Source organism: Ailuropoda melanoleuca, chromosome 6 (genome assembly GCF_002007445.2).
Source record: "Ailuropoda melanoleuca isolate Jingjing chromosome 6, ASM200744v2, whole genome shotgun sequence".
In the NCBI taxonomy this organism is placed as follows: domain Eukaryota; kingdom Metazoa; phylum Chordata; class Mammalia; order Carnivora; family Ursidae; genus Ailuropoda; species Ailuropoda melanoleuca.
In genome coordinates this window covers 100,132,015-100,159,040 of record NC_048223.1, presented here as the reverse complement: position 1 = coordinate 100,159,040, position 27,026 = coordinate 100,132,015, and the positions used below count along the sequence as shown (strand labels likewise).

Here is a 27,026-nt window from a genome sequence, read left to right as displayed (position 1 = left end):
CACTTACTTATCAGAGAGCCCCATCATCCTATTCCTAAATATTTACCCGAGTAAAATAAAAACTTCTGTGGACACAAAAGCCTGGGTATAATTACAAATGGGTACATTGGATTAAACCAAAATTGAAAACACTTGTGCCAGAAGTGATACCATTTAGAAAGCAAAAAACCAAACCACACAATGGGGGGGGGGGGGAATTTGCAAATCATAAATCTACTGAGGGACTTATACCCAGAATATATAAAGAACTCTTTCCATTTGATAATAAAAAGACCATTTTAAAATGGGCAAAGGAATTGAACAGACATTTCTTGAAAGAAGATATATAAATGGTCAAAAAGCACATGAACAGATGCTGAACACCATTAGTCATTAGGAAAACAAATCAATATCAGGAGATACCACTTCACACCCGCTAGGATGGCTAAATAAAAACAGACAATAACAAGGGTTGGCGCAGATGTGGAGCATTGGGACCCACCTCCCACAGTGCCTGTGGGAAGTGGAAACTACTAGCAGTCAGAGGGAAGAATGGCAGCATATCTGTTTGATGGAATTTATTCAACCACTGAAATTCTTGCTTATAAAGAGTCTGACGGAGGAGAGAAACCAGGGGAGTGAAAATAGCAGGAGGAAGAGCGCACAGCCAGACCAGTGTCAACTGTGGGCTGTGCGATGCCTGTCCCGGGTCTGCACAGCAGAGGGCGAGATGGAAGCTGCAGGGCCTAAGGTGAGCGGGCGGGCTTGGGAGGGAACAGTTGGGGGGAGGGGGGAGCGGGTAGTGATGCTCGCTTTGTCTGCGGGCGGTGGGGGCATTAATTCTCGGTCCCTGCCTTTCTCCAGGGGGTGTGCAATCTGCAGGTCCCCCGCCAGTCCCCACAACTCAGGCCCTGCCGAGCTGCGCCCAAAGCCCCCAGGCAGCGCCAAGGGAATGAGGGGTGACTTGGGAGGGAATTTACTCCGTTCCATGATCCTCATCAGCAACCCCGCACTCAGCCACTCCAAACACACAATTTAAGAAAATCTTGAAAACAAGGTTCTACACAAAGCCCCTAATATGCACCCCGCCTCCCAAATGGATTGAGAACTTTTGTAAAGCAATTCCAGCGTTGGCACTGTGGGGGCAGCCGGGCCCTTTTGCGGGCTGTCTTCTCCCCAGGCCACGGAAGACAGTCCACGCAGCTCTCGCTCGGGAACTGCGGTTCAGCAAAGCCAGAGGGTTGGAAAGGGCCGCGCGGGAGCCAGGAGACCGGGGCTCTTATCCTAACTCGGGCCCTCTGTAAATTATTTCTTCTTTCTGGGCCTCGCTTTTCCCCATTGTGAAACGGGGCGACAATGGACATGTCCCTAGTGCCTCGGTAGGGAATCGCTTGAGCGACAGCCAGCCGAGGGTCAAGCCCAGTGGCGGACGCCGCAGGTGCCCCTGACGGCAGCGGGCAGCACCCCCAACTCCGCAGGCCTCCGCGCGTTCCTCGACGACGGGAGAAAAGCGGCCGCGGAACGGCAGGAGCCCCGACTCGAGCGGCCGGGAGGCCGAGCTGGGCGAAAGGCCCGGCCCGCATAGGCTACGCCTGGCGGGGGGTGGACTCGAACCCGCGGACCCAGCACCCGCTTCCAGCCCCTCCCCTGGGCGGGGCGCTGACGCGAGCGGTCACGTGGTCGCACCCGGAAGCGCGCCCGCGGAGCCCGGGCGGCTGGGCGGGGTAGGGCGGCGAGCCCATACGAGGGCCTCGCCTCCAGTCCGACCGCCGCCCCCTGGGGCCCCTCCGTGGGCGGCGGGGCTTCCTGGGGTCCCCCCCGCCGCGTGGCCCTCCCGGAAGTGGGGGCGGGCCCCACCCCGGCCACACGGACCCCGCCCTTCTGGCCTGGGGCCCGCCGCTGCACCTCTCGCAGCCTAAGTTTCTGCAGTCACCGAGTGGGGCGGGCGCCCCCAGCCGGGCCTTCCTCCCAGGGTAGCTGTGAGCTTCGCGGGGGGTCGGGGTGCCGCATACACTGTGGCGTGCGGGGCACACAGGAACTGGGCGGGCGCCCCGCGGGTGCTCTCTCCCGGGTCCTGCAGCCCGGCAGGGGCGAGGCCGGGCCCGGATGGAGCCCAGGCCCCGAGACAGAGCTGCTGGGAGGCCGGCGCGGCGGCCTTAGGGCGCTTTGCTGGGGAAGGTGGTGAAGACGGGGCCGGGGCTTTTCCCCAGGTTGGCCCGGCGCCATCTGGAGCTCCAGTGAGGCCTGTGTTGCCTCTTCAGAGCAGGGTAGAGGGGACAGGGAAATCACAAGATGACGCCGGCCAGGTTTGCTTTCCAACAGTCCTTTGGAATAAAACAGTAGAACCTAATGTCCGCCGAAAAGCATTTCCATTTTTCAGGGATTGTGTCATTAAGGCCAGTCACGCCGGTGATGTCGCAAGTCTCAGTTATGCTGCAAAAGATGCCGAGCCCCTACGTACCCTTTCTTGCCTCTTACTTGCTTACAACGTTTGGTTTCTGAATTAGGTGACAGCTTTATGTTTTCCTGCCTTTTATCCTCAAAATGTGAATGATTCTGGAGCCAGTTTAGTTCACCGTGTTATTTGACAGAGGGAAGCTGGGAAATAACAAGGAGAAGTAAGCCCGCTTCTATGTAAGCAAGCAGAGTGTGCTAAGGGCTTTCCCTGTCACCCTGTAGAGAGGGAGAGCCAGGGTTGGAGGCTCGGGTTGAAGTGCCTTGGCCAAGTCCAAACTAGAACCGGGCCTCTGGCGCCTTTTGTTTTGGTTTACTTGATGTCCCAGGATATCCCCGCCCTTCTCTGGGACTTCTTCCCTGTGGGTCTGGGGTGTGCTGTGCTGTCTCCGGTCACTCCTAGTAAGATCCTTGGGGCTGCTCAGGGAGGGTTTGCTCACCACACCAGGGCTCTGAGTGACCCACGGTAAAATGAGAGTGCCCGCAAGGAAACAGTAGGTGGGAATTAGTATTTGTGGGCCCCTGCTATGTCCAAAGGATTGTGCTGGCCCGGTTCGTGTTCTCCGTTGAGGAGGGCGGGGGTGGGTGAGATACAGGGCACCCCCTGCCTCCTGGCTGTTTGTTCGGAGCAGACTGCCTAAGGGCCGGAGAGAGACATTTGACCGCTGAGTCCTTTGCCAGCTTGTCCTTCCAGAGATGGGCGGCAGTCAGATGACAGGCTTCCTTTGCTCGCTCTCATGACCTCTCTGTTTGAAGTGTTTGCAGGACCCGAGATGCCACGCTGCTGTCCTTGAGCTGGTCATCGAGTCTGTCTGCTGCAGCCCTTTCTGAACCTCAGGCTGTGCGGAGGCTCCCCTGCGCTCCTCGCCAAGGTAGACGATCCCGCCTGACCCAGGGGTCGAACAGAGGTAGACCGCACCCACGCGGGGGCCGCTCTGGGGCGATGCGGGGTACAGAGCAAGAGGCAGGCTGTGACTGAGCCTTCCCTGTCCTCCCCACCCCCTGCCCCAGCTCTGCCTCCTGATGTCACCTTTGCCTGTTTTCTCCTTCCTCACTGCCTCCAGGCCGCCATCAAGGCCTACCACTCTAATCAGCCCCTTGAATCGGCCCCTTCCTCTCCTGGCCTCGGCCGAGGAGTGGCCCTCATTACCTCACACCAGGATCCCCTGCTGCTGACCACAGCCTCCATGCTGTAGCCCACACTTGCCCAGCACACACACTCCCTTCCCTTGAGGCCGGCCCCTCGAGCCCCCGTCTTTGTCACACTCACCTGGGAGTCCCGGAGCCGGCTCTTCCACGTCACCTGCCCTCAGCCAGCAACCTTGACTTCACACTCCTTTGCTGTCCTCATCTCTGCCTTGTGTTTAGCGATTCCGTGGGAATAGGCTGCATTCTGTGTTCACTACGGCGGAACCACCTTGAGGCCCGGTACTCGGAGTCAGAGTTGAAAAACCCACCAGAGATGGGGGAGGAGTTCAGTGAGTGTCACCGAGAGAGCTGGGCGCATAGGGGATCCTGAAGAGTGTCACTGAGTCCGAGGCCTCACGATGCTGTGATCCTGTTTGACACTGGACATCCACTCAGGGCAGTCAGAGCAGAGTGTTCTGGTTGTTGTCGTGTCTCGGCACACGTACAACGTGATCTTGTCCGTGTGGCACGCGGAGGCACGGAGAAGATGTAAAGCCCCTGCCTGGGGTTTTCCAGCTGCGGGCAGCTGGCCTGAGACCTCTGGCCTCACCCGCCTCTGTCAGGCTGCCCCAGAGGTTGAGAGGATCGATGTCTTGCTCCCCCCCGGGAATGAAGGGCACAGTGTGGGACACTCTGGACTAAGACTCTCTCCCTTGATGAATAATGAAACGTGTTTTGGACACAGCGTGCGGCACAGAAGGTGCACGGTGGGGGTGGGGAGGCGCTTTGGGAGGCCAAAGATGCTGGTGATGTGGCTGAGGAAGCGGCAGCCAAAACAGCGTGAGCGTGAGCTGTGGACAAGGTTAGGCGGCCTCTGGGCCCACCCGGAGCGGGAGGAGCTCATGCATGAGGTTCTGTCCTGCCGACCCAACCCCTGGGGGCTTTGGAGTGTGTCTTCCGGAGCTGTCCTTGCCTTGAGGAGAAACACATTTCTGAGCCTCGCTCCGGGCACTGACGGCCACTGACGGCCACGAGCCCCCACACCACCCACCTCCCGTGGGCAGTGGCTCCTCTGTCCAGATCAGGAGCGGGTCCTGCCGCGCATTGCTGCAGGTCAGCCTGTGATGAGTCTGACACTGGCGAGGGGCGCGGGAAAATATGGAAGCCAGAGCCCCAGCCCTCGGCCCGGGTTTAGATCCCAGGGGCTCCACGCTGTGCTAAGTCCTGCTCTAGAAAGTGGGAGTAACTAAAGGTTCCTGCCTCCTCAGGTGGCCGTGAGGGTGTGACGAAATCACAGCAGGCAGGGCCCTGTCGTGGGGCCGGTGCCCTGTTAGGGCTCAGTGGCTGTTTGCTGGGGTTACGATCCCTTCGTTACTCGGGCTGAGCTTCTGGATAAAGGAGCTGGGAGGTGACCTTGACCTGGCTTCTCCCTGGCAGATGAAGTGTGTCTTGGTGGCCACAGAAGGTGCCGAGGTCCTCTTCTACTGGACAGATGAGGCGTTTGCCGAGAGTCTGCGGCTGAAGTTCGGGCGCTCAGAGAATGAGGGAGAAGAGGTGAGTGCGGGGCAGGAGGGCGACGGGAGGGACAGCACAGAAGTACCAGGAGGTGGGAGAACCCGCCCGCTCCTGGCCCCGCCCGAGGAGCTGACAGGGTGCTGTGCGTGTGGTCCGAGTCCAGCACACCCCGCTGCCGCTCCTCACAGGTTGTCCTCCCGACGCTCTCCAGTTAGTGACCTCATCCCTACTCCACCAGGGCTCAGCAGGCTCCATGAGAGCAGGAGGAGGAGGGCGAGGACACAGCAGAGGAATTTGGTGTCCTCATTTTTCTCTCCCTAAGAAGTTCAGCATAAGCTTAACACGTCAGTTTTTTAAACGGCTATATTAAGGTATAATGGACATACCGTGCACTGAACATTCTCGAAGGGTACAACTTGAGACACGTGCACACACACACACACACACGCCTGTGACTTTGTCACAATCAATAAAATAAACACATTCATCATCCCAAAAGTTTGTGACCCCAATCACCAGTCTGCTTTCTGCCACAACAGAGGAATTTGTATTTTTTAGGCTTTTATGTAAATGAAGTCATACAGTGTATATTCACAGTGTGTTTTAGTTTGGTTGTGGTCTGGCTTCTATCTCAGCATGATTTTGAGATTTATCCCCGTTGTAGCATGTGTCAGGAGTGTGGCTTCTCGTGGCTGAGCGGGGAGTAGTCCGTGGTATCGCCACGCTGTGCTTTGTGTATCCACGTACCTGCTGATGGAAACTGTGACCGTTTTTGACTCTTCCCAATAAAGCAGATGTGAACATTCACGTGCGGGTCTTTGTGCGGACGTCGCCTTTCACTTCTCTTGGGTAAATACCTAGGGTAGAAGGGCTCAACCGTGGAGGGATGTGTTAAACTTTGTAAGAAACAGCCAGGTTTGGCCAGTGGGGTCGTAGCGTATCGGAGCCTGCTACTCACGTACGAGTTTCACCTCCGTATCCTCACCAACACTTACTGTGCTCTTTTTAATTTTAGCCATTTTAATAGGTGTCTCCTGGGATCTCATTGTCTTATAATTTTCATGTCCGATTGGCTGATGATTTTGACATCCTTTCTTGTGCTTATTTGCCCTCTGTCTCTTCTTTAATTGATGTGGGTTCGAATTTTGCCAGTCTTTTTATTGGGTTGGTTATTTCTTATTCTTACTGAGTTTTAAGAGTGTTAACGTAGTTTGGATTCAAGTCCTTTATTAGGTAAGTGTTCTGCAAATATTTTCTTCCAGTCTGTGTGTTGTCTTCACATCTGTTAACCAGTGTTTTGTAAAGAGCGGAAGTTTTTCATTCTGATAACTCCATTGTATCCATTTTATGCTTTTAGGGAATCACACTTTTGGTGTCATATCTAAGAAGTCTTTGTCCAACCCAAGATCACAGAGTTTTCCCTATTCTATATCTGGAAGTTTTATAGTTTCAGCTTTTATATTAGGTCTAATGATCCCCTTTGAATTTTTGTATGTGATGTAAAGTACGGATTAAGGTTTATCTTTTGCGTATGGACATTCAGGGTAGCCCTGGAATGGTACAGCTCGAAGATAGTTGTCATTTTCACTCATAATTTCTACTCTACATTTTAAAGGAGTGATTTATTTTGAAAATTTTCTCCAGATGAATTTTGGATTAAACATTTTTGCAGGGAAAGCAGTAGAGAGAGTCCTAGCATTTCTGCCGCAGCCCCGACTGGTGGCCTGCCACTCCCCTTCTTGCTCTACTTGGCGTAATCACCAGCTGAGCCTGTCCCACTTCAACAGCTTAATCCACCCAGTATCACCAGTATTCTTGTCACAGTCTTTAGGACTAAAGCTATCAGAGATCATGACATTCTAGGGGTTTTCTTTAAGCTAAGAAACATGTCTGTTAGGCTTTTTTATTTTTAGCAGTTAACACATATAGTTTCTTTCTTTTATATAGAGTACTTATTTTAGAGAGAGAGAGGGAGTGTGTGCAAGTGGGAAGGGGAAGAGGGAGAGGGAGAGAGAATCTCAGACGGACTCCCCGCTGAGCACAGAGCCCGACATGGGGCTCAATCTTGTGACCCTGAGATCATAACCTGAGCTGAAATCAAGAGTCAAACACTTAACTGACTGAGCCACCCAGGTACCCCAATACATATAGTTTTTTAAAGAATTTTTAAATATTTTCGTTCTTAAATTACTATCTCAATCAGGTCAGTTGAAGAAGCCAACTGTCAGTAGACCTCTTATCGCCAGAACCTGCCGTAATATTGACAGAAAGGCACTGAGTATATAGGTGGATGACTGAATAAAACAAACAAAAGAAGCAAGGTATCTGATAGTGTTTATCTTCCTCTTTATTAAAAACTGTGGACGGCAACAAAATCCTGATTTTTCAGTTCCCAAATGACTGATGTGAAGAAAAAATGCCTTTATAGTTTTATTTTTTATGTACACAACACTTATTTTTCCCGATTCTATAAATAACATGAATTAATTGTAGGAAATTTGAAATACAGAGAAATCGTTTTTAAATGACCCATAATTCTAGTACCAGAGCCATTAGCTCTTCTATATGTTTCCTTTGGGTCTTTATCTTTTATATGTAGTTGGGATCATACCACATTTACAGCTTTATTTTCTGTTTTTCCACTTGCCATTATATCAAAAGCATTATTCTTTTTTGTTAAATATTCTCAAAAGCATAAATCTTAATGGATTATATTCCCGGGTATAAATAAATGTATCATTTATCTGACCATTTTTCCCATACTGGACATGTATATTGCTTCTAGTTTGCTGAAACTATTGCTGTAGGGAACATTTACGCTTGAATTTGATCCCACATCTCATTATTTCCTTAAGATAATTTCCTATAAATAGAAACGTTGATTCAAAAGCCATTCAAAGATAATGTACTGCTTTATAATTCCAAGTAATAGTAATTCCTTTACACTCTGCCTACCTACGCCAAATATTTTCATCTTCCCCAACCTTTAAAAAAAAAAAAAATCTTGCTACGCCTGCAGAAAACACCAGTACTTTAAAAACGAGTTGCTGTACACAATCTAGATTTTTAAGTGACTTTCTGTTAACATAGTCTGTTCATGACAGTTCAAGAAAATGGTGGCACATGAGCAATTCAACAAACGCATGCCTCTGCGGAGGGAGAGTCATTCAACGAATATTAATTGAGAGCCTACTATGCGCCAGCCTCTGGGGGTGAAGCAGTGAACGTAGCCGCATGGTTCTGCTCTCGCAGAACTTAGGGCTACAGAGGGGTGACAGGCAGTGAACAGGGTGGAAATAAACACATGGGTTCAGGGATGTTAAATGCGCCAAAGAAGTCAAACGGTGTTGGGGGGGTAGTGACGGGGGCAGGGTGGCGAGGAGGTCAGGAGAGGGGGCCATCTGATCCGGGGCCCAGGGGGTACGCAGGAACCATGGCGAAAGCTTGACTGACAGACTCGGGAGCAGCCAGACCCACTGCGAGGAGGGTCGGGATCCATCCTGAGCCAAGTGGGTTGGAAGGAAATCCGCACCACGGCACTGCGTCCCGCTCCTGTTGTCAATGCTGCATGTTGCCCCTGGCCGCTTGCCGGTTTTTCTTTTCAAGGCAAGGTCTTACTCCCCTCCTTTCAGAGTTCACAAGGTCAAAGTCGGGGTGCAGCTTTCTCCGTATTTCAGTCACGTCTCCCCAGATCGTTGTGGGGAAGGTCAGCTGTTCTCCTTTGTTCCCCTTCCAATGAGGAGGGTTCGAGTGGTGACCATTCTACTGGCTTTATGCCAGTTTTATTTGTGGATTGTCAACAGATTTGTCCAGTTTCTCTTTGGTTCTGTTTTGTTCCTGATTTTGGAGGGCAGAGAGAATGGTTCGAGGAAGAGCTCATGAAAGTAACAGTTGGCCTGTTATGGGAATCAGGGCAGTGCGGAAGCATGAAGGGAGGGGGAAGTCACTCACACTCTCTGGGCCAGAAGAAATAACTTTAACAACATGGCATTGACTTTCTTAATATTTTTTCAATACTTTATTTTTTCTGTGCATTTTAAAATACCATTCATATTTTTTTTAACATAACATCAGAGGAATTTTCCATGCCATTGAAACACTCCAGTATTTTAGGTGGAATGATATTCTTCCATCATTTAGCTGAGCTGTTATTTCTTTAACTGTCTCCCTGGCCCTGGGCATTTCTGGTTTTGACAGTTGCTCGCTGCTGTAAATCACGCTGTAGTGAGCGTCTTCGTGCATGCGTCTTTGCCCTGTCCCTGACCATCGTCCTCAGGATACATTCTCCCACAGCAGACCTAACGGCAACAAAAAGCATGGACTTCGGGACACAGAGAACTTCCTTAGAGTTGGCCAGTTCTCCATTAAATGACCCAAACGTTCCCCTGCAGAGATGTGGCCTAAGTCCTTAACGTTTCCTTCTAGATTCAGAGCCAAAATGTCACAGGTAGCTGGCTGACCCTTCCCAGCCCTTTCTAACGACTACCCAAGGTGCTGGGGGCAGTCTCCTCTTGCCCTTTTCCTGTCAGAACGGTGGTACCTTCCAGGCAGGTCTAAAACTATGGACAGCCTTGCCAGCGAGGCCTGGGTCTTGTCCATTCCTTTGTCGTCAGGGTCTGGCGCTCTAAGCGGTGTTACTTGCATCCCCTCGTGCAGCTTCCCGCCCTGGAGGACCAGCTCAGCACCCTCCTGGCCCCAATCATCATCTCCTCCGTGACCATGCTGGAGAAGCTCTCAGATACATACACCTGCTTCTCGACGGAAAATGGCGATTATCTATACGTCCTTCACCTGGTGAGTGTGTAGCCCTGGGGCCCGTGTTCCTCTTCCCTCAGTGCCATGGGCTGTCCACGTGCCTCTCCCTTACCTTGAACTTCAGACTCCTTTAGAAGGCAGAAGGTGGCCCATCGAAATCCCCTGGGACCTAGGCCTCCCCTCCCTCTCCTCCAGGATCAGGCCAGGTGAGGGGTCCCCTGGCGCTGGCTGATACCAGCCCCTTCCACCTGCAGTTTGGAGAATGCCTGTTCGTTGCCATCAACGGAGACCACACGGAGGGCGAGGGTGACCTGCGGCAGAAGCTGTGTGTGCTCAAGTACCTCTTCGAGGTGCACTTCGGCCTGGTCACCGTGGATGGCCAGCTCATCCGAAAGGAGTGAGTCCTCGTCGCGGTCCCCTTTGGGTCCTTTGCCAAGCACCCTCTCAAGGCCATGCGGCAGGCGGCCGGCCTCTGTGAAGCCGCACATTCGTACCCTGCCCCGGCTCCTTCCTGGCCCCGTCCCCGGTCTCTCTGGCTGGCTTGGTGCCGTCTGTCCGTGTGTGAGGGAAACCGAGAAGTGACGCAGTCGGCTCAGGTGCCTGGCTCCTGGCTCCATGCACGTCCCACTCTGCGGCCAGGGTGCAGCCTGGGCCAGCCCTCTGTGCTCAGCCCTCTGCCGCTCAAGTCACACGAGCTCACCCGGCCCTGACGGTGACTGTTCCTTTGGTTGAAGTGGGGGACAGGCCATTTTTTCAGGGTCTCTCCTGCTCTGCCCCTAGGCTGCGGCCCCCGGACCGTGAGCGGCGCGTCCAGGTGTGGGAGCACTTCCAGAGCCTGCTGCGGACGTACGACCGCCTGCGGGAGCAGGAGCAGTGCTTCGCCGTGGAGGTGACTGCTGGGCGCGGGAGTCCTTGGGCCACACGAGGGTCGGGTCAGAGGGCTGAGGAGCTTTAAGGCCGTGTTTTGTCACACACCCCATCGTGAGTGAGGTCACAGACAGGCCCTCAGCCTCTTCCCTTAGAGGGTTGCTCTTTGTGGCCGCATGGTGGCTTAGATACTCTGATGGGCTCCCTGCAGTAAAACAGTGAGACCCTAGATAAAACAGACTTTTTAATGCAGTTTTGGGTTCATTGTAAATTACGGAAATTCTGAAGAGAGCTCCCTCAATTCTGACCACCCCCTCCCCCCCAGAAATTACATTGAGCTGAACCTAGCAGGGAAAGTAGTAAAAAATAAGCAGCACTAAAGGCAAGATGGCCTGAGAGCAGAGGGTGATAACCCTGCAGCCAGAACCTGACTTAGGCCCGCAGCAGCTAGGGAGCTGAGCCCGAGACTCCCACATCAGGGCCCGACCTGAGGAGCTCAGGTGGTCGCTGCAGATACCACTCCCTGGCTCCCTGTAGAGTCAAACAAGATTTCCTCCCGAGTGGCAGTTCTCACGCTCAGGGTACATCCGAATCATCTGGAAGGCTTGTAAGATAAGGGTTGTTGGGCCTCACTTTTTTCATGGTGGGGGTGGCGTGGGGATTCTAGAATCTACACTTCTGACAAGGTCGTTGGTGAAGCTGATTACGCTGGTCCGGGAACTGCACTTTGAAAGCTACTGCTTTAGAGGACAGGTTCAGCACAAGCAAATAGGAGCTCACAACTAACAGCCAGACACACAAGGACATGAGCCATCACGAGTGAGAGGAAGACCAGTCACCAATAGATTTAGATCCCGAGGAGCTTGATATACTGTAATTATTCGGTCCAGAATATAAAATAACTCTGAAGTATTTAAAGATGTAAAAGCTAGATGAGAACCCGTGTAGATATTTTAGAAGTAAAAGCATAATTGTTAGAATAAAAACCTCAAGGGGTGGGTTAAATAGTAGATGAGACATAACTAGAAAGAGAATTAGTGAACTGGAAGATAGATCTGAAGGATTCGTTTCCACACTCCGCTCGCTCACTCCTCAGATAAATGTACACTACCTACCGTATGCTACGGGTGTGCCAGGCCCCGGGCACAGAGATGAGTAAAGACACCGTCACTGCCCTTGAGAGGAAATCGGCCGTACATCTATCCCTGAAAATACAAGAAAACATCCCGGGTGCTGCCATGCTGGGTTTCCCACCCAAATCCACGGTGGCACAGGGGATGGCATGGTCAGTTCTTTCTGAGACATCAGGAAGGGCTTCTCATAGGAGGTGGCCTAATGCAGTTAAGGTAAAATCCACACTCCTTCCAGAACCGACCAGGCCGTGTATGAGCTGCCCCTGCGGGACTCGCCTCAGCCTTGTTGCATGCCCCTCTGCCCTCGCTCCCTGTGCCCTGGTCACCCGGGACTTCTTTCCATTCCAGCAGCACCGGACATTTGATTCTGTGCAGTTCAGTAATCATTAGCTGCATTTGGCTGTTGAATGTATGAAATCTAGTCCGTCCAAATTGAGTTATGCTGTTCATGCAGAACGTACACTGGATTTTGGTGACTTCGTACAAAAACAGTGTCAAACATCCCATTAATAATGCTTTTATATTGGAGGTTGAAATAAGATTTTAGATATATTGGGTAAAATAATTTTTTTAACTAATTTCACCTATTTCTTTTTACTTTTTAAATGTTGTTACTAGCAAATTTTAAATTATGTATAGGGCTTGCCTTATATATCAGTTGGGCAGCACTGCTCTAAACTCTCTTCCCACCTCAGGGCCTTTGCATATGCCTTGTTCCCGGCTTGCAGCATCTCCCCCTCCACTCTCTCTGACAGGATTTCTTGTTCTTTAGATATCAGTTCAGAGATGACTTCCTCAAGGCATTTTCCTTAGACACCCCACCCACGTAGGTGCTGCTCCGTACCAGGTGTTTCCTGCACAGCACTTATTGGAGATGGCATTTCTCTGGTCTCTTTCCTTGCATACTGTCTGTCTCGCCCACTAGAGTCTAGTGACCAGACCATAAGCCCCAGGAAGGCTGGCCCTAGTCGTCCTGTTCCCAAGTGTCTGGCATGTCACATGTGTTCAGCATGGACTGAGCGAATATACCCACCAGCCAGGGCCTGGCGGCCAGTGACATGGCTTCCTTTCCCTGCCCGCCAGGCTGTGGAGAGGCTGATTCACCCTCAGCTCTGTGAGCTGTGCATAGAGGCCCTGGAGCGGCACGTCATCCAGGCTGTCAACTCCAGCCCCGAGAGGGCCGGCGAGGAGGCCCTGCACGCCTTCCTGCTCGTACACTCCAAGCTGCTGGCCTTCTACTCCAGGTGAGTCCTGGTCCCGTCAGCCGGTGGCCCAGACCACCAGCCTCCTGCCCTTGCCCCTTATTCCCTCTACCTGAAAAGCACCACCTCCCCAGCCAAGACCACCTTCAAGACCCATCTCTTCCCTGAAGCCTCCTTAACTCTTCAGTTCTTGACCCTCTCAGCTCATTCCCTTCTCTGAATTAGCTCTTCCTGGAACACTGTCTCCGAATCTGAATTCTAGAACTTCCCTATAGGCTGTGACCGGTCCCCAGGATGGTTTCTCATTGGTGGGGTTTTTTTTTTCAACACACCAAGTTTTATCTTAAAAATTAATGAACTGATCAGTTTTATTTGTACCTTGTCTTTCTCCAAGAAGGACGAAGCCAGGGGCGCCTGGGTGGCACAGCGGTTAAGCGTCTGCCTTCAGCTCAGGGCGTGATCCCGGCGTTATGGGATCAAGCCCCACATCAGGGTCCTCCGCTATGAGCCTGCTTCTTCCTCTCCCACTCCCCCTGCTTGTGTTCCCTCTCTCGCTGGCTGTCTCTATCTCTGTCGAATAAATAAATAAAATCTTAAAAAAAAAAAAAAAAGAAGGACGAAGCCAGCTGACAGGTTCATAAATTCCTCGAGAGCAGGGACCATGCTCCAAACTCCCTTAACCTGCCTGCCCCGCGCCCGCTGTTACCTGCAGGGGGCGCCCGCACGTGCTGACTGCTGCCTGCTCTCTCCGCAGCCACAGTGCCAGCTCCCTGCGCCCAGCAGACCTCCTCGCCCTCATTCTCCTGGTCCAGGATTGCTACCCCAGCGAGAGCACAGCGGAGGATGACGACCTTCAGGTCTTGGGCCAGCTCCCCGGGCAGCTCCAAAACTCAGTCTGGAGAGTGCTGGGCAGGCGACCTGGGGAGGCTGTTTCTGCTTCACAGTTCTGGGCTTGGGGTTGGCCTTGACTTCCTGCTGTTTTCAGATGTAACAGGAATACTAGAATGCATGTGGTTTAGTATGTGAAAAGTGCAGATTTTTGGAGTACTTGCTGCTCTAAGCCTTGATTCGCTGATCTGTGCAAAGGGACAAGGGTCGTTTGGAGTAGAGGAGACAGTTTACCTAGAGTCCAGCAGTGTCTGGGCTGCTCGGTAGGTGCTAGCCACCGTCCTCGCCGACACCCTCCCCATTGTCAGTGGCGGTGTGGTTGTCAGTGTGTTGGAATTTCGGCGGTTCTGGAGAAAGACTAGGCCACCTGGAATGGAAACCTCGGTGGAAAGTGAGGACACCCAGCCAGGGCTGCGTGGTGGTGGGAGGCGCAGGGCTTGGAGGGCTGTGTGTGGATGTGCTGGGCGCCACGGGGAGGAGCCGATCAGAGGAGCTCTAACTTGGTCTCCCTTACCCATGGCAGCCTTCTCCACGGAAGCCACGGAGCAGCCAGAGCATCCCCGTGCAGCAGGCCTGGAGCCCTGCATCCACAGCCCGGGCCAGGAGGAGTTCTGCAACCGTGTGTGCTGTGCACCTGCCATGCGGAGGGGAGCGGGGCCCAGGGTGGAGCCCCTCAGGAGAGGCTGTCCCAGCCCTCAGCCCAAGATGCCCTCTTCTCCCTCCCAGGAGACCGACAGCTTCTCCCTGCCTGAGGAGTACTTCACACCAGCTCCTTCCCCCGGCGAGCAGAGCTCAGGTGAGGCCTGGGGAGGCGGGGGCCCAGGCACAGACCCCCAGATGGCTGGAGCACAGGATGCTGCCCGCAGGTCCTCCTCTGTCCCTCACCAGCACCAGCCTGAAAGTGTGACCATTCGAATGATTCTGTGTGACCAGCTGATTTCATTTAAAATTTCATCTCCCATAGGTGTATTCTCTGCCCTTTTTTTTGTTGGTTATCAATTAATAAGTAACTAAAGTTAAGTAATAATCATTTGACTTTAAGTATCATGATTTAAAATATAAATAACAATTTCCATACCTTACCTGTTTTTCCAGATGATGTGGGTGGGTAAACAATAAAAAGAAACGAAAAATATTCAAAATGTTCCTAATAAAGCAATAGACAACATTGCTGAAAGAAAAGATAAGCCAAAGTCTGTGCTGTTGCAGTCCCTCTGAATGGGCATCACGCTTACGTCTGAAGTTCTTGGGGAGAAGGAAGGATCGTATGTTCATGTCACCTAACAGAAGAAGGCCAGGGGTTCAGGAGAAGACACTTCTCAGGGACTGGGTTTCAAAAGGAATTTACGTGCGGTGTCCTTAAGTCACTGGCTTTCAACCCTGGCTGTACACGAGAATCAGCCAGGCGGCTTCGGCCAGGCCAGCGAAGCTGAACTCTGCGGGCTGGGACCCAGGGATGCAGACTTCTAGAAACTTGCCCTGAGAGGCCAGTGAGCATCAGAGTGGGAACCAGCCCTATGCACAGATTGAGGTTAGAGCAACGGTTCTTTTTTTTTTTTTTTTTAAGATTTAATTTATTTATTTGACAGAGATAGAGACAGCCAGTGAGAGAGGGAACACAAGCAGGGGGAGTGGGAGAGGAAGAAGCAGGCTCATAGCGGAGGAGCCTGACATGGGGCTCGATCCCATAACGCCGGGATCACGCCCTGAGCCGAAGGCAGACGCTTAACCGCTGTGCCACCCAGGCACCCCTAGAGCAACAGTTCTAAGCCGGCTGCGCGGTGGGCTCACCTAGGCATCTTTAAAAACTACTGAAGCTTTTGTGTGCCAGAGAGTCAGGCTTAATTGATCTGGGACGTGACCTGGGCGTCAAGATTTTCAAAAGGTCTCACCAGTTGAAAGCCAGTGGGTTAGACGTTCTTCACTTTAAGTCCGCGGATGGACTGCAAGGAGCCTGTGATGCCTGAGATCATGCACCGGCTCCTAGATGTTTGTCTCTGGGGCCGGGGTCCTAGCTGTCGTCTGGTCGCTGAGCTCTCCGTGAGCCCAGAACACATCAAGAAACACCGCTTTGGGGTGATCATCAAAGCTCCTTTTCCTTCTTACTGCTCCCTTCCCTCATTCGTCACTGTCCCCCTCCTGGCCTCTTTCTCAGTGGTTAGTTTTTATGCCTCAGAGCTGTAAATAACGCCATGTCACTGCCTGGAACTCAGCGCTTACAAATGGCTTGAGTTGTACTCGTTCATTTGGAAATCAGGTGTTCAAAACGTAGAAGTGGGCTTCCCTAGAGAAACATGATTACAAATGATAGCTATTTGCAATGAAATATAAGGGAGAACAATATTATTACCAACATGTAATATTTCAAATATGTAATGGGTTCAGTAAGTTTCTCTGAGCTCTGCTGGCAAAGGAAAGCTGCTCAATTCCCTGCGCATAGTAGGTGCTTAGTAAACGTTTGCTGACTGAATAAGTGTGCTGCCTCCTGGGGAAGAGGCACCGTGGTAGATGGGGAGGGACCTGAAGGATGAGAGGGTGGAATAAAGGAGGGGATTCAGGGGGTCCAAGGAGGGGCACGCCCCCCCCCCGCCACTGCCAGGTACATCTCAAGAGCTCGCACCCAGCAGCCGGCCTTGGGGGGAGCTGCTCTCCTTGGCTGCTCCAGCCCCTACTAAGTGCCTTTGCCCCTGCCAGGTGCTCTGCCCCACCCTCCCCTTCTGACGCGCTGCTGGGCTGTTCACGTTTTCACGTTGTTTATGTTATCTTTTCACCTGTGTCCTGTAGGTAGCACCGTCTGGCTGGATGAGGGCACCCCACCCACGGAGGCTCCCCAGGTCCAGGTGAGTTTCTCCCGGGGAGGGAGAGTCCTCCAGGCACCGGCTGACCTGAGATGCTGCGGTGGGCACGGGGACTCTGAGGCGTCTCCTCCCCCAGCTCCGCGCAGGGCCAGCCCTCCTGCTGCCACCTCAGGGCTGGTCAGTGAGGGGGCCAGAGCTCGTCTCAGAGGCCAGGGCCAGGAGGGCGGGTGGTGGGCGAAGTGTGACTTCAACTCCTGAGCAATACCCCCTTCCTCACTGTTGTTGGGACTAACAGTCCAATTTAATTTGTGATGACTTTTTTTTTTAATTAGGAAGTAAGTATATTCATTGTAGAAAAATTGGGAAATACAAAAGTACAAAAAGGAATAAAAATCACTCAGGCATTCTTAATCCTTCCCCCAGATATTAACTATTAGGATTTGGGGGTGTTTGCTTCTGTCTCCACTCTGATTGTACGTTCATATATGTACATACACACATGTGTATGTATATTTACACTCTACATGTATTTGTTTTACCAAATTTGAATCCTCATGTACTTCGTTCCACTGTTCTCCTTACGCACGATCCCATTTACTCCGCCCTGGTGTTTAAGGGGCGAGAGTCCGTCCCGTGCCTCCGTTACTTATTCAGCAGATCCGCACAACAGCTAGTATGTTGTTGCCAGCTGTTCGGCTGTCGTATCTAAGACTGCAGTGCCATCCTGACAGAGAAGGTCTCGGGGCATCTCTGGTGATTTCTTCAATTCTCTACGTTTTCCCCACTGAAGCCTTTCATACTTATTTAGTAAGGCTGGAATCTTGCTCGTTTAGTCCTTCCACGCCTCAGTTTCCCCCATGGGACAGGCTGTCCGGATGCTCTGAGGTTGGGTAGAATGACAGCATTATTGGCATGCCTTCGTCCGAGCGAAGGTCTGGGAAGAGCTCCCCCCACCCCCAACCTTTCTGCCCTTTTAGTCTCTTTTCCACCACCCGCCCCAGTTCCTGTTCCCCACGGCCCTGCTGCCATCAAGTCCTGACTCCGGGTAGAAGGGCTCCAAAGACACAGGGAGACCAGCAGCAGCAATCCCGGAGCTGCTGGGGCTGTGGTAACAGAGCACCAGGACTGAAGAACTGGATTTGGGGAGCTAAAGTGTTTACCCCTGTGGCTCACAGGGAGGATGTGAATGGGCGACCATGGGTGGATGCGTGAGGCAGAGGCCAGGCAGCTCCCCCCACCCCAGCCCCCCCGCAGACAGCTCCTCTTCTCCGCAGATAGCTGAAGACACCCTCCAGACGCTGATCCCTCACTCCCCAGTTGCTTCCAGCCCCAGAAGGATTTTCCTGGATGCCAGCGTGAGGGAGAACCACTGCCCCATGGTTCCCCACACGGCTTACTGCCTGCCCCTGTGGCCGGGCATCAACATGGTGCTCCTGACCAAGGTAGGAGCGACCCCCACCTACCTCAGCAGGGCCCGGCCTGGACACCTTCCCGCAGGCTTCCCCTGTTCATCCTGCCCTGTGCTTCCTCCCCTAGAGCCCCAGCAGCCCCCTGGCCCTCGTCCTGTACCAGCTGCTGGACGCATTTTCCCTACTAGAGAAGAAGCTGAAGGAGGGGCAGGAAGCCGGGACCACCCTGCGGTCCCACCCCCTCATGGGGGACCTGCGTCAGAGGATGGACAAATTTGTCAAGAATCGTGGGGGACAGGAGATTCAGGTGAGATTCGATGCCCAGATACAGTGGCCTCTGGGAGAGGAGGCAGGGCCAAGGCGGCCAGTGTGTTCTTTCCACACTGGGGGCGGGGCCAGAGTTCTGGGCGCGGGCCCCTGCCCCTGTCCCTGCCCCGCCCCACCATGGGCCTGTGATCCTTGATTCCCCGTCATGAAGTGACAACAGAAACTTAGCAGTATTTTCAGAGCATTTTGATGTGAGTTTGGCAGAACACGAATTCGAATTCCCATGTTTTAGGTGAGGAAACCAGGGCTCAGATTACTCGGCGGGCGAGTGGCAGGACCCGAGCCTGACTGTAGGACGCAGTGAAGGCCCGCGGCCTGCACCCCGCGCCCCTCACAGTGTGGCAGCTCATGCAGAAGTGCAGGACATCCCTACCCCCGCCTCAAGGGACCAAAGCCCAGGTCCGAGACGCGGTCCGGGGAGGCCTAATCAGTAGAAGCGCACAGTCTCTGCCGGGAACCTAGCAGGCGTTCAGGAGCGGCAGGTCGCCCAGGACAAGAGGCCGAGATTCACCGTGGCTGCCGTACGTGCGCGTTGAAAACAAGAAGAAGGGCTGGAGGAGGCAGAGCGAGCACGTGAAGCTCAGACCCAGACAGACCCGATTCTGCTCTAAGGAGCGCCTCGGGCCATGACAGTGAGCAAGGGGGTAGAATGCAAAGTCCCCCTTTAAGGAGCTTGCCAGGGCCTCCCCTTAGACCCCAGCGCCTGCCCTGTGTCCGCTCCTGTTTGGGGCACTCGCCTGTCCCTCCGACAGCATTAGTTGATGCGTCTGTGCCCGCTAGGCAGTGAGCGCAGTGCTTGCCACACGGAAACTGCAGCAACTGCTCTTCAAAGAAATGGCCTCTGAGTGGAGAGAATGGTGTGTATGGCGGGGTGCAGAGAGCTGGGGGGACCTGCCAGAGCGCCAGCTCGGACCGCGTGAGGGCAGCTGCGTGCTGAGCCTAAATACCGAAGCGGTCGAGGCCGCGGGTCCCTCGCAGAACCCGACATCGCAAGAGTCTCCCCTGGACCTCATTGTGGGGCCATCATCACGAAGCCAACCTGTCCCCTGTCTTACAGAGCACCTGGCTGGAGTTCAAGAGCAAGGCTTTCTCCAGGAGCGAACCCGGGTCATCCTGGGAGTGAGTGGAGGGCTCTGAGGATGGGGGGGAGTCGTTGAGACAGAGGGCACGTTCCTCCGGGCCAAGAGGGAGAGGGTGCTCAGGAAGGCATTTGGGGGGCGAGGGGCTCCCAGGAGAGCGGAGCCTGGCCCGCAGACGCTGGAGGGAGGCTGGGAGGCAGAGGGGCTGCAGGTGGGGGAGAGGGCCTTGAGGACAGCGTGGGGTGGAGGGCTCAGGTTCCCGCCCGGCTTCAGCCCGGAGGGGGGCACTTCCCCTCATTTCTCACTGAAATAAATCATGGTGGGGGCGAGATGCCAGGAGCTGCCTCCTGTGTCTCTGAGGGCAAGGGTGTCCTTCGGTAGCCGTGTCTTTCGCCGGCGAGGAGCGGGGGTGACCCATGGGATGAAGCGCAGTGCTAGGTGTGTGTGTCCGCAGCTCACACGCGGCCAGCCCGCCCTCTAGGCACTTCCCGCCGTCATGCTCTCCTCTCCCGGCACCAGGCTGCTCCAGGCGTGTGGGAAGGTGAAGCGGCAGCTTTGTGCCATCTACCGTCTCAGCTTCCTGACCACGGCTCCGGGCCGGGGGGGCCCCCATCTGCCTCAGCAGCTACAGGACCAGGTCCAGAGCATCATGCAGTAAGTGTGGGTGTGGCCCCCAGGAGCGGGAGTGGGAGCCGGGGCACCGCACCACGTCCGCCCCCCTGCTTCCCCGGCAGAGAGAAGCTGATGGACTGGAAGGACTTCTTGTTGGTGAAGAGTAGGAGAAACGTCACCATGGTGTCATATCCTCGTGCCCGAGCCCCTCGCATCTGTCTGTCCCCCACACCTGCCCACTCTGTAGGACTCTGGGCTTTTGGGAAGGAGCAGATGTATTCTATCACCTCCACGTCTTTTCTCTGAAGAAGAGTAGAAGACCTCGTCGTGGGTGTCTTGTCTGTAGGAATGCTCCAGGACTGAAATTTCACAAATCCCTGCTGTCCTTCAGTGACTTTGTAAAAGCTTTGGGGGTTGTTTATGTTGATATTGTCCAGCTAGCAAAATGGCAACAGGTATTCCGGGAGATGCAGGGGCCCTGGGGTCAGGTAGGTTTGAGAGGCCATGTCCTCTTTAGAAGTCACAGTGGAACAGTGAAGGCTCTGAGAAGGCCTGCACCAAAAACGTTTACCCCTGTTTAAAAAACCTTATCTACGACCTGTTTGACCCTTTTATTATGGAATACTAGTTTCTTCGACTACTGATTTCCTCTGGAGCTTTATATAAAGCAGCTTTTCCTGTATTAAGGTCTCAGTATGCAGGTGAAAGGGATGACAGAGGCCCTTTGGGGGGATGGGAGAATACAGGGCACATGGGACAGAGGAATGACAACCACCCTGCCATGCTGGCTGTTCCCTCTCCAGTGGGAACCTTCCAGCTTCACAAGGCGAAGTGTGGAGAGATGAACAAAACCACGCTGCGGTCTGTGGGTTGGGCCGTCAGCTAGGTTCATTCGTTAGCTAGGTAGCTCTGCTCTCACACGAGCCTCACGGTGTATGTGATTGAAACGCATCCCTCCTGAAAATGATAAAATACAAACATTCACTATTCCTGTTGGGTCTAGAACTCCCCAGGTTAGATGTGCTAGCATCAAGGGATACAGTGTACTTGTAGAATTTCACAGGGTTGGGGGTTCAGAGGTAAAGAGGTCCGGGAAAACGGGGACCCTAGGAGGTTGGCTGACATGGCTACCATGGGGAGAGGTGGGCACGGCAGGCCTGGCCTCCGGTCTCCATTGCTTCTCCTTGCCAGAAGCCTAGGTGGAGGACGGAGGGGCACCCTCCCTAGAACTTATGAGCACCTTAACTCCGACCTTCACCTACCTAGAAGACTTCCCAGGCTTGGTGCATTTCATCTATGTGGACCGCACAACTGGCCAGATGGTGGCCCCTTCCCTCAGCAGCAGCAAAAGGATTTCTTCAGAGTTGGGCAGAGGGCCGCTGGCCACCTTCATCAGAACCAAGGTAACCATTGCCCCGCCCAAGTAACTCTTCACCCCCGTCAGATATGAGATGTGCTGGCCCGTCCCCGGTCTAGGAAGGACCGATGCCCCCCACCCTTGGGGCTCCTTGAGCCCTTGAGCCCTTGAGCACGCTCCACCTTAAGCGTTACTGTTCTCTTCTGTCAGGGTCTGCCCAGCTGGTCTGCAAGCTCCTGAGGATAGCAGCTGGCCCTCATCACTCTAGGGTCCTGGCACCCAGGGCCTCATGGGCCTCAGTGGATGGGGGGGGCACCTGGGTATATTCTAATGAGCCTGAAGGAGCGTGTCTGGGCAGTGAGGTCAGAGGGGGAAACAGCCAGGGCCTAACATTGTGCTTGGCATAAATAAATCCCAGTAAGTATTTGTTGAATTAACTCAAATGGAGAGAAGAAACACAAGGTCATTCAGTTTGGACACAGGATTTAACACTAGGCGGTTTGTCCTGAAGAAGCATTCCCTGGGCGTTCTTGTATTCTCTCTAACAGGCTGCTTCAGGGCAAACTGGTACGTGTATATTTACATGCTGTGTATGTAGTAGGTAGTGTGGTATAAACAGATGTTAGATCGATTCGTCTAAAGTATATGCTAATAGTTACAGTGAGAGGGTGACAGAAGGCCGGGCTGTGTGGCCCCGGGGCATTACTTAGTCTGAGCGTCTGCGTGCTCATCTGTGAAAGAGGCTGGCGGTACTGTTGTCCACGAGTGGCAATGATTACAGACGCGTGAGGTGCTGCGGGTTAAAGACTCAGCACGGTGCGTGGCACAGAAGACAGATTTCACGGAGCAGTTGCTGGTACCAGCCTCTCCGGCCATCTTTCTGGAGATCGTTGGGGTTCTCTGGCTGCCTTTCTTTGCATTGTTCTTCTGTACAGTTTTCTGCCGTTGGTCATAATCGCGGATCATTCCGTCAATGCGATTGTGTTTACCCACGTTTTCGCTTTCTATCTGATGCATTTCCTCGTGTCATTAATTCTTTATGAACATGATTTTTTAACAAGTCCACAGTAGTCCATCATGTGGACATAGCATAATTTCCTTAGCCATTTCCCCAACGTCGAGCAGTTAGGTGGTCTCCAGGCTTCGCGGTTGTAAATAATTTCACAGCACACATCTTGGCGCATCCATCTTTGTCCTCGTCTCTGGTGATTTTCTCCATACGCATTCCCGGAAATGGAATCACTAAGTCAAATGGGAGGAATGTTTTTAAGGTTATTGATAACACGTTGTCAAATTGCTTTCCTGAAAATACAGCAGATCCACGTATCTGCAGATGTCATTAGACATTACGCTGTGGTCAGCTTTGCCTTGAATCACATATGCCTTCCACTAAGCTTTCTGGTGAGAGAGCTCATCAGGCCGTTTCCAGCCCTGGGACATGGAGGAGTCAGGCTGTCCCTGCTGTCCTCCCTCAGGCGGGTCACAGGCAGCATTGGGAAGTCCTTGGGTTAGGCAAGAGAACGTCACCCAGGGGATCCACGACACACTGTCCCTCAGTCACTGTGTTTCTGTTGGACCTCTCGGTGAGCCCTGGTTGGGACTTCACCCCTGGAGCAGAGGACATGCCTGGCTCAGGCTACTCTGTGTTCACACGCTTTACAGTGCCTTCCTGGCATAGACCCCATGCCAGAGATGCCCGGCTCTGGAGGGGACTGGGTGGACGGACGGGTGGCCCTGGACAGCAGGAGGGGTTTCCAGGTGGCCACACCCTCGTCTCTTGTTGTGTTAACTAAGTGCCCTTGGCTATTTTCTGGGCTGAATGATCGGTTTACTAATTTATGGGTTCTGTGCATAGTAAAGTTACTGTCCCCCCCCCCAATAATGATTTATTTTTGAGCTCCCACTCTGACCCAGGCCGTGCCCCAGCGCTAAGAAAACAGTTGAGCCAGAGCAGCCGCTGGCCTTCCAGGAGCCCCTCCTCTGAGTGCTTTTCTTCCAGAGGCGGGAGCCTGAGCCCTGGGCCCACTGTGGGGAGAGGGCCCACCCCATGGGCCGTGGGGAGGCTGTCGGGGCCGCCACGAGCACGCTCTCCACCTGTCCCCAGGTCTGGTCTCTGATCCGGCTGGCACGCAGATACCTGCAGAAAGGCTACACCACGCTGCTGTTCCGGGAAGGCGACTTCTGCTTCTCCTATTTCCTGTGGTTCCAGAACGAGATGGTGGGTGCGGCCAGGGCCCTGGGCAGGACGGTCCCGAAGTGCCTTCCTCTCTGCTCACTCCAGGATCCCTTTCTTCTGCACTGCGTTCAGTCTGTCTGTCTCTTCATCTTGCCTCATCCCTAGTGGAGCTGACAGGGAGGCACAGCCACTGGGACCCAGACCTCAGAGGTCCCGTGTTCAGGTGCGCTTTGTGACCCCTCCAGCAGCTGTCTGAAAGACTTGTGCTGTCACTGCAGGCAGCGTCCAGGTCGCACACAAGTGCATGAATGCATGCCCCGCGAGAAGGGCTGCTCACGCGTGCTTCCGCATGGCCAGCCGCTCTTAACAGAGCACAGCACGTGTCGCTCCCATTGTAGAGGCTGGTAAACTGAGGTTCAGAGCAGTCAAGCAACCTGCCCCAGGTGAAGAGGACAGTACGGCCTCCTGGCCCGGTACTTCTCTCTCTAGACCTCAGTGTTATGCCAGCGTAAGCACAGATGGGAGCTCGCTGTCTCTCTCACTCTCTTCTCTTTCTTTCCTGTTTCTCTTTGTTTTCTCCTCACTTGTCACTTTGAGTCAGTGTTCCACCTCTCTCCATTCCTTCTGCCCCTCACGTTCCCTCCACCCCCACCGGGCCCTGCCCTCTCCCGCTCCTGGCAGCAGCCCACTTTTACTCTGCGGCGAGAGCAATGGCCAGCACCTTCCAGAGTGCAGGCTGCCTCCTGGGTCTCTCACAACCTCCCGTCCTCCCAGCCTATGCCGTGGTTGGGGTGGGGATCATTGGCCCCATGTTATAGATTGAGACACTGATGCCTAGAGATCAAACTCTGTGGCCAGGGCCACCAAGGTCATAAATGAAGAAGCCAGAACCCAGACTCAGCTCTCCTGGCTGACAGGCTCCCGTCTGACAGGATGTGTGTATGACCTTTACCTTAGCTGCGAGGGAGAGGCAGGACTTCGTGTGTGTGGCTAGCCCGACGGAGGGACAGACTGAAACAGGGCTGTGGGGGGCAGAGCCAGCTGTGGAGGCTGCCTGCCCCTGCGACATCTTGGGCAGCCACCTGGCAGGCTAAGCGCACCTCCTAGCCCTCAGGACGTGCCCCGCGGGGCCCACGGGGGCAAGGAGACGAGCCCAGCAGATCTTAGTTCCCTTCTCCTCCTTATCCTTTTTTTTTTTTTTTTTTTGTTTTTTTTTTTTTGTTAGCAGAGCGAGAGAGAGAGAGAGAGAGCATGAGTTGGGGGGAGGGGCAGAGGGAGAAGCAGGCTCTCCACTGAGCAGGGAGCCCCCTGTGGGACTCCATCCCAGGACCCTGGGATCATGACCTGAGCCCAAGGCAGACACTTAACCAACTGAGCCACCCAGGCGTCCCCCTGTCCTCCTTATCCTGCCCTGGAGATTGTGGTTGTTTTCAAAGCAGGGACTTGGGCCTTTTGATAATGCCTCGCCGTTCAAGAACCTGCATGACACCTCCAGGGTCGCACTCCCAGCAGCCCTCCTGAGCTCCCGCCGGTCCCTGACACAGGTCCATGCACTGGTGGGAGTGAGAGCTTCCACACCGGGACCAGGCAGGACCCTCAGAACTTTATATGCACCACCTCCAGTGTGTGCTGGGAGGCTGCTGTTACTCCCACTTCAGAGATGAGAAAACGAGGTAAAAAGAGGTCCAAGCAGCAAGCCCCCACCACGCGGGGCTGAGCCAGGCCTTGAACATGATGTCCGACCCAGGCTTGTGTTCTTTCCACCACCCCACCACTTCCCCATTTAAGACCTTCTTCCTCTTCCTCAGGGGTACAAACTCCAGATCATAGAGGTGCCCGTGCTCTCGGATGACTCGACCTGCATCGGCGTGCTGGGAGGAGACTACTACAGGTGACCCCGATTCACAAGGCTTCTGGGAACAGTGGGTGCCCAGACAAGCGCCACTCCCCCATAGCGCCAACTCCTCCTTCTGGAATGCCCCCCACGAAGCCCTCAGTGGAAGCTCTTTGCTGCCCAGCCCCGTGTTCGGGGAGGGGTGGGGGGGGCACACACCTGGGTGTCTGCCCGTCTCTGGCTGCCCCACTGTTGGCAGCACCTGCAGCGTCTGTGCGGGCCCTCGGGCTTCCCGGCCGGCTTGGTGGCTTCCCGTAGCCTGGACACCGCCGTCGGCAGGCCCCATGCGGGACTGGGAACCCAAAGGGGTGGACGGCGTGGCTCAGGGCCGAGCCTTGTACAGTTGGGTCCAAGAGGGGTGGGAAGGCTTCGCTGGCAGGTGCTGGGGCCTGGCGAGGTGCCTGTGCCGTGCTGGGAGGGGCGCCTGCGTCTGGGGGGGCTGCTGCGGCCTCGGTCCTGACTCTCAACCGCTCTCTCCAGGAAGCTCCTGCGTTACTACAGCAAGAGCCACCCCGCCGAGGCCGTCAAGTGCCACGAGCTGCTGGCCCTGCACCTGTCAGTCATCCCCACAGACGTGCTGGTGCAGCAGGCCGGCGAGCTGGCCCGGCGCCTGTGGGAGAACTCCCGCCTGCCCCTGCTCTAGGCCAGGGCACGCTGGCCTGGCACAGGCTGGGGGTGAGCAGCCCCCCACCTAGACTAGTCTCCCCTCCAGGTACCAAACCCCCAAATCCTTCTCTTTGGGGGAGGAAGGAGGCCGGTGGGGGGAGGGGTCCCTTGGCCTCCTTAAAAAACAACAGTGGCATTGAGGTTAGAACTGGGACAGCTGCTCTCAGAGCTGCCTCTCCCTTTATCCCCAGGAGACAGGAAGTCCCCAGTGCCCCCAGGTTTCTGAAGATACCTCCTTTATGCTTTCCTTGGAGTGGAGAAAGAGCTTCCTCAGGAAGCTGTTTCCCACCCCAAAGGCAAGGTGCTGCCTTGGCTGGGTGGGGGTTCCCGCTGTGCCCCTTCGTCTCTGCAGCTCCAGGCAGGTTTCCTGCACTCTAAACCCGTTTCCCCGCTTTCAGACGGATAGCAACCACCTCTCAGGGTGGTTCTGAGGGCTGCCCGACACACGGCAGGTGCTCAATAAATGCTGGTTGTGGTTGTTCAAGCCAAACATGCCTGGGCTCTTCCTGGTGCTTCGAAGTCCTGCACGTTCACACCCTGCTTCTCCTGACTCCCGCCTCAGCCCCACCTCAGAGAGTCATGTCACTCGGTCCTGTGGATCCCAGGCAGAGGTTTATAAAAACTCCCCAGCCGATCCCTATGTGCCCTGGGTTGAGAACCACTGCCTGAGGGGGTCGGCCCCTCTCCTGTCACCTAGAAGCTCCCACCACAGGGCAAGAGAGCACCGGAGCCCTGGAACTGGGAAGCGTCTGCCACGAGGAGGAGAGAAGCATGTGGCCGGACGAGG

At 54.3% G+C, this 27,026-nt stretch overlaps 1 protein-coding gene across 13 annotated transcripts; it reads left to right on the top strand.

The window, feature by feature from the left end:
• Nucleotides 1-1,671: 1,671 nt before the first annotated feature.
• Nucleotides 1,672-26,729, top strand: HPS1 (HPS1 biogenesis of lysosomal organelles complex 3 subunit 1). 13 transcript variants are annotated; one of them, XM_019797214.2, is made up of 21 exons: nucleotides 1,674-1,952; nucleotides 2,487-2,597; nucleotides 3,190-3,305; nucleotides 4,999-5,115; nucleotides 9,733-9,870; nucleotides 10,086-10,228; nucleotides 10,612-10,720; nucleotides 12,915-13,075; nucleotides 13,788-13,890; nucleotides 14,445-14,540; nucleotides 14,648-14,717; nucleotides 16,706-16,761; nucleotides 17,994-18,161; nucleotides 18,256-18,435; nucleotides 19,513-19,574; nucleotides 20,054-20,188; nucleotides 20,269-20,334; nucleotides 21,405-21,549; nucleotides 23,608-23,721; nucleotides 25,488-25,570; nucleotides 26,054-26,729. In XM_019797214.2, the coding sequence occupies exons 4-21, from the start codon at nucleotides 4,999-5,001 to the stop codon at nucleotides 26,214-26,216; spliced, it is 2,109 nt and encodes a 702-aa protein (XP_019652773.2). In that variant the 5' UTR covers nucleotides 1,674-1,952; nucleotides 2,487-2,597; nucleotides 3,190-3,305; the 3' UTR covers nucleotides 26,217-26,729. The 13 variants fall into 13 exon arrangements, 12 of the variants coding, with proteins under 12 accessions (XP_034519006.1, XP_019652773.2, XP_019652772.2 ...); XR_004626232.1 differs by having other exon boundaries at nucleotides 1,674-3,305; nucleotides 26,054-26,285; nucleotides 26,431-26,729; XM_019797213.2 differs by lacking the exon at nucleotides 2,487-2,597.
• Nucleotides 26,730-27,026: the final 297 nt, after the last annotated feature.

Coding starts and splice junctions, on each gene's coding strand:
- HPS1 (XM_019797213.2), top strand. CDS start 4,999: ATGAAGTGTGTCTTGGTGGCCACAGAAGGTGCCGAGGTCCTCTTCTAC. Junction 16,762..17,993: donor CGGAGGCTCCCCAGGTCCAG/GTGAGTTTCTCC, acceptor TCTTCTCCGCAG/ATAGCTGAAGACACCCTCCA. Junction 18,162..18,255: donor ACATGGTGCTCCTGACCAAG/GTAGGAGCGACC, acceptor TTCCTCCCCTAG/AGCCCCAGCAGCCCCCTGGC.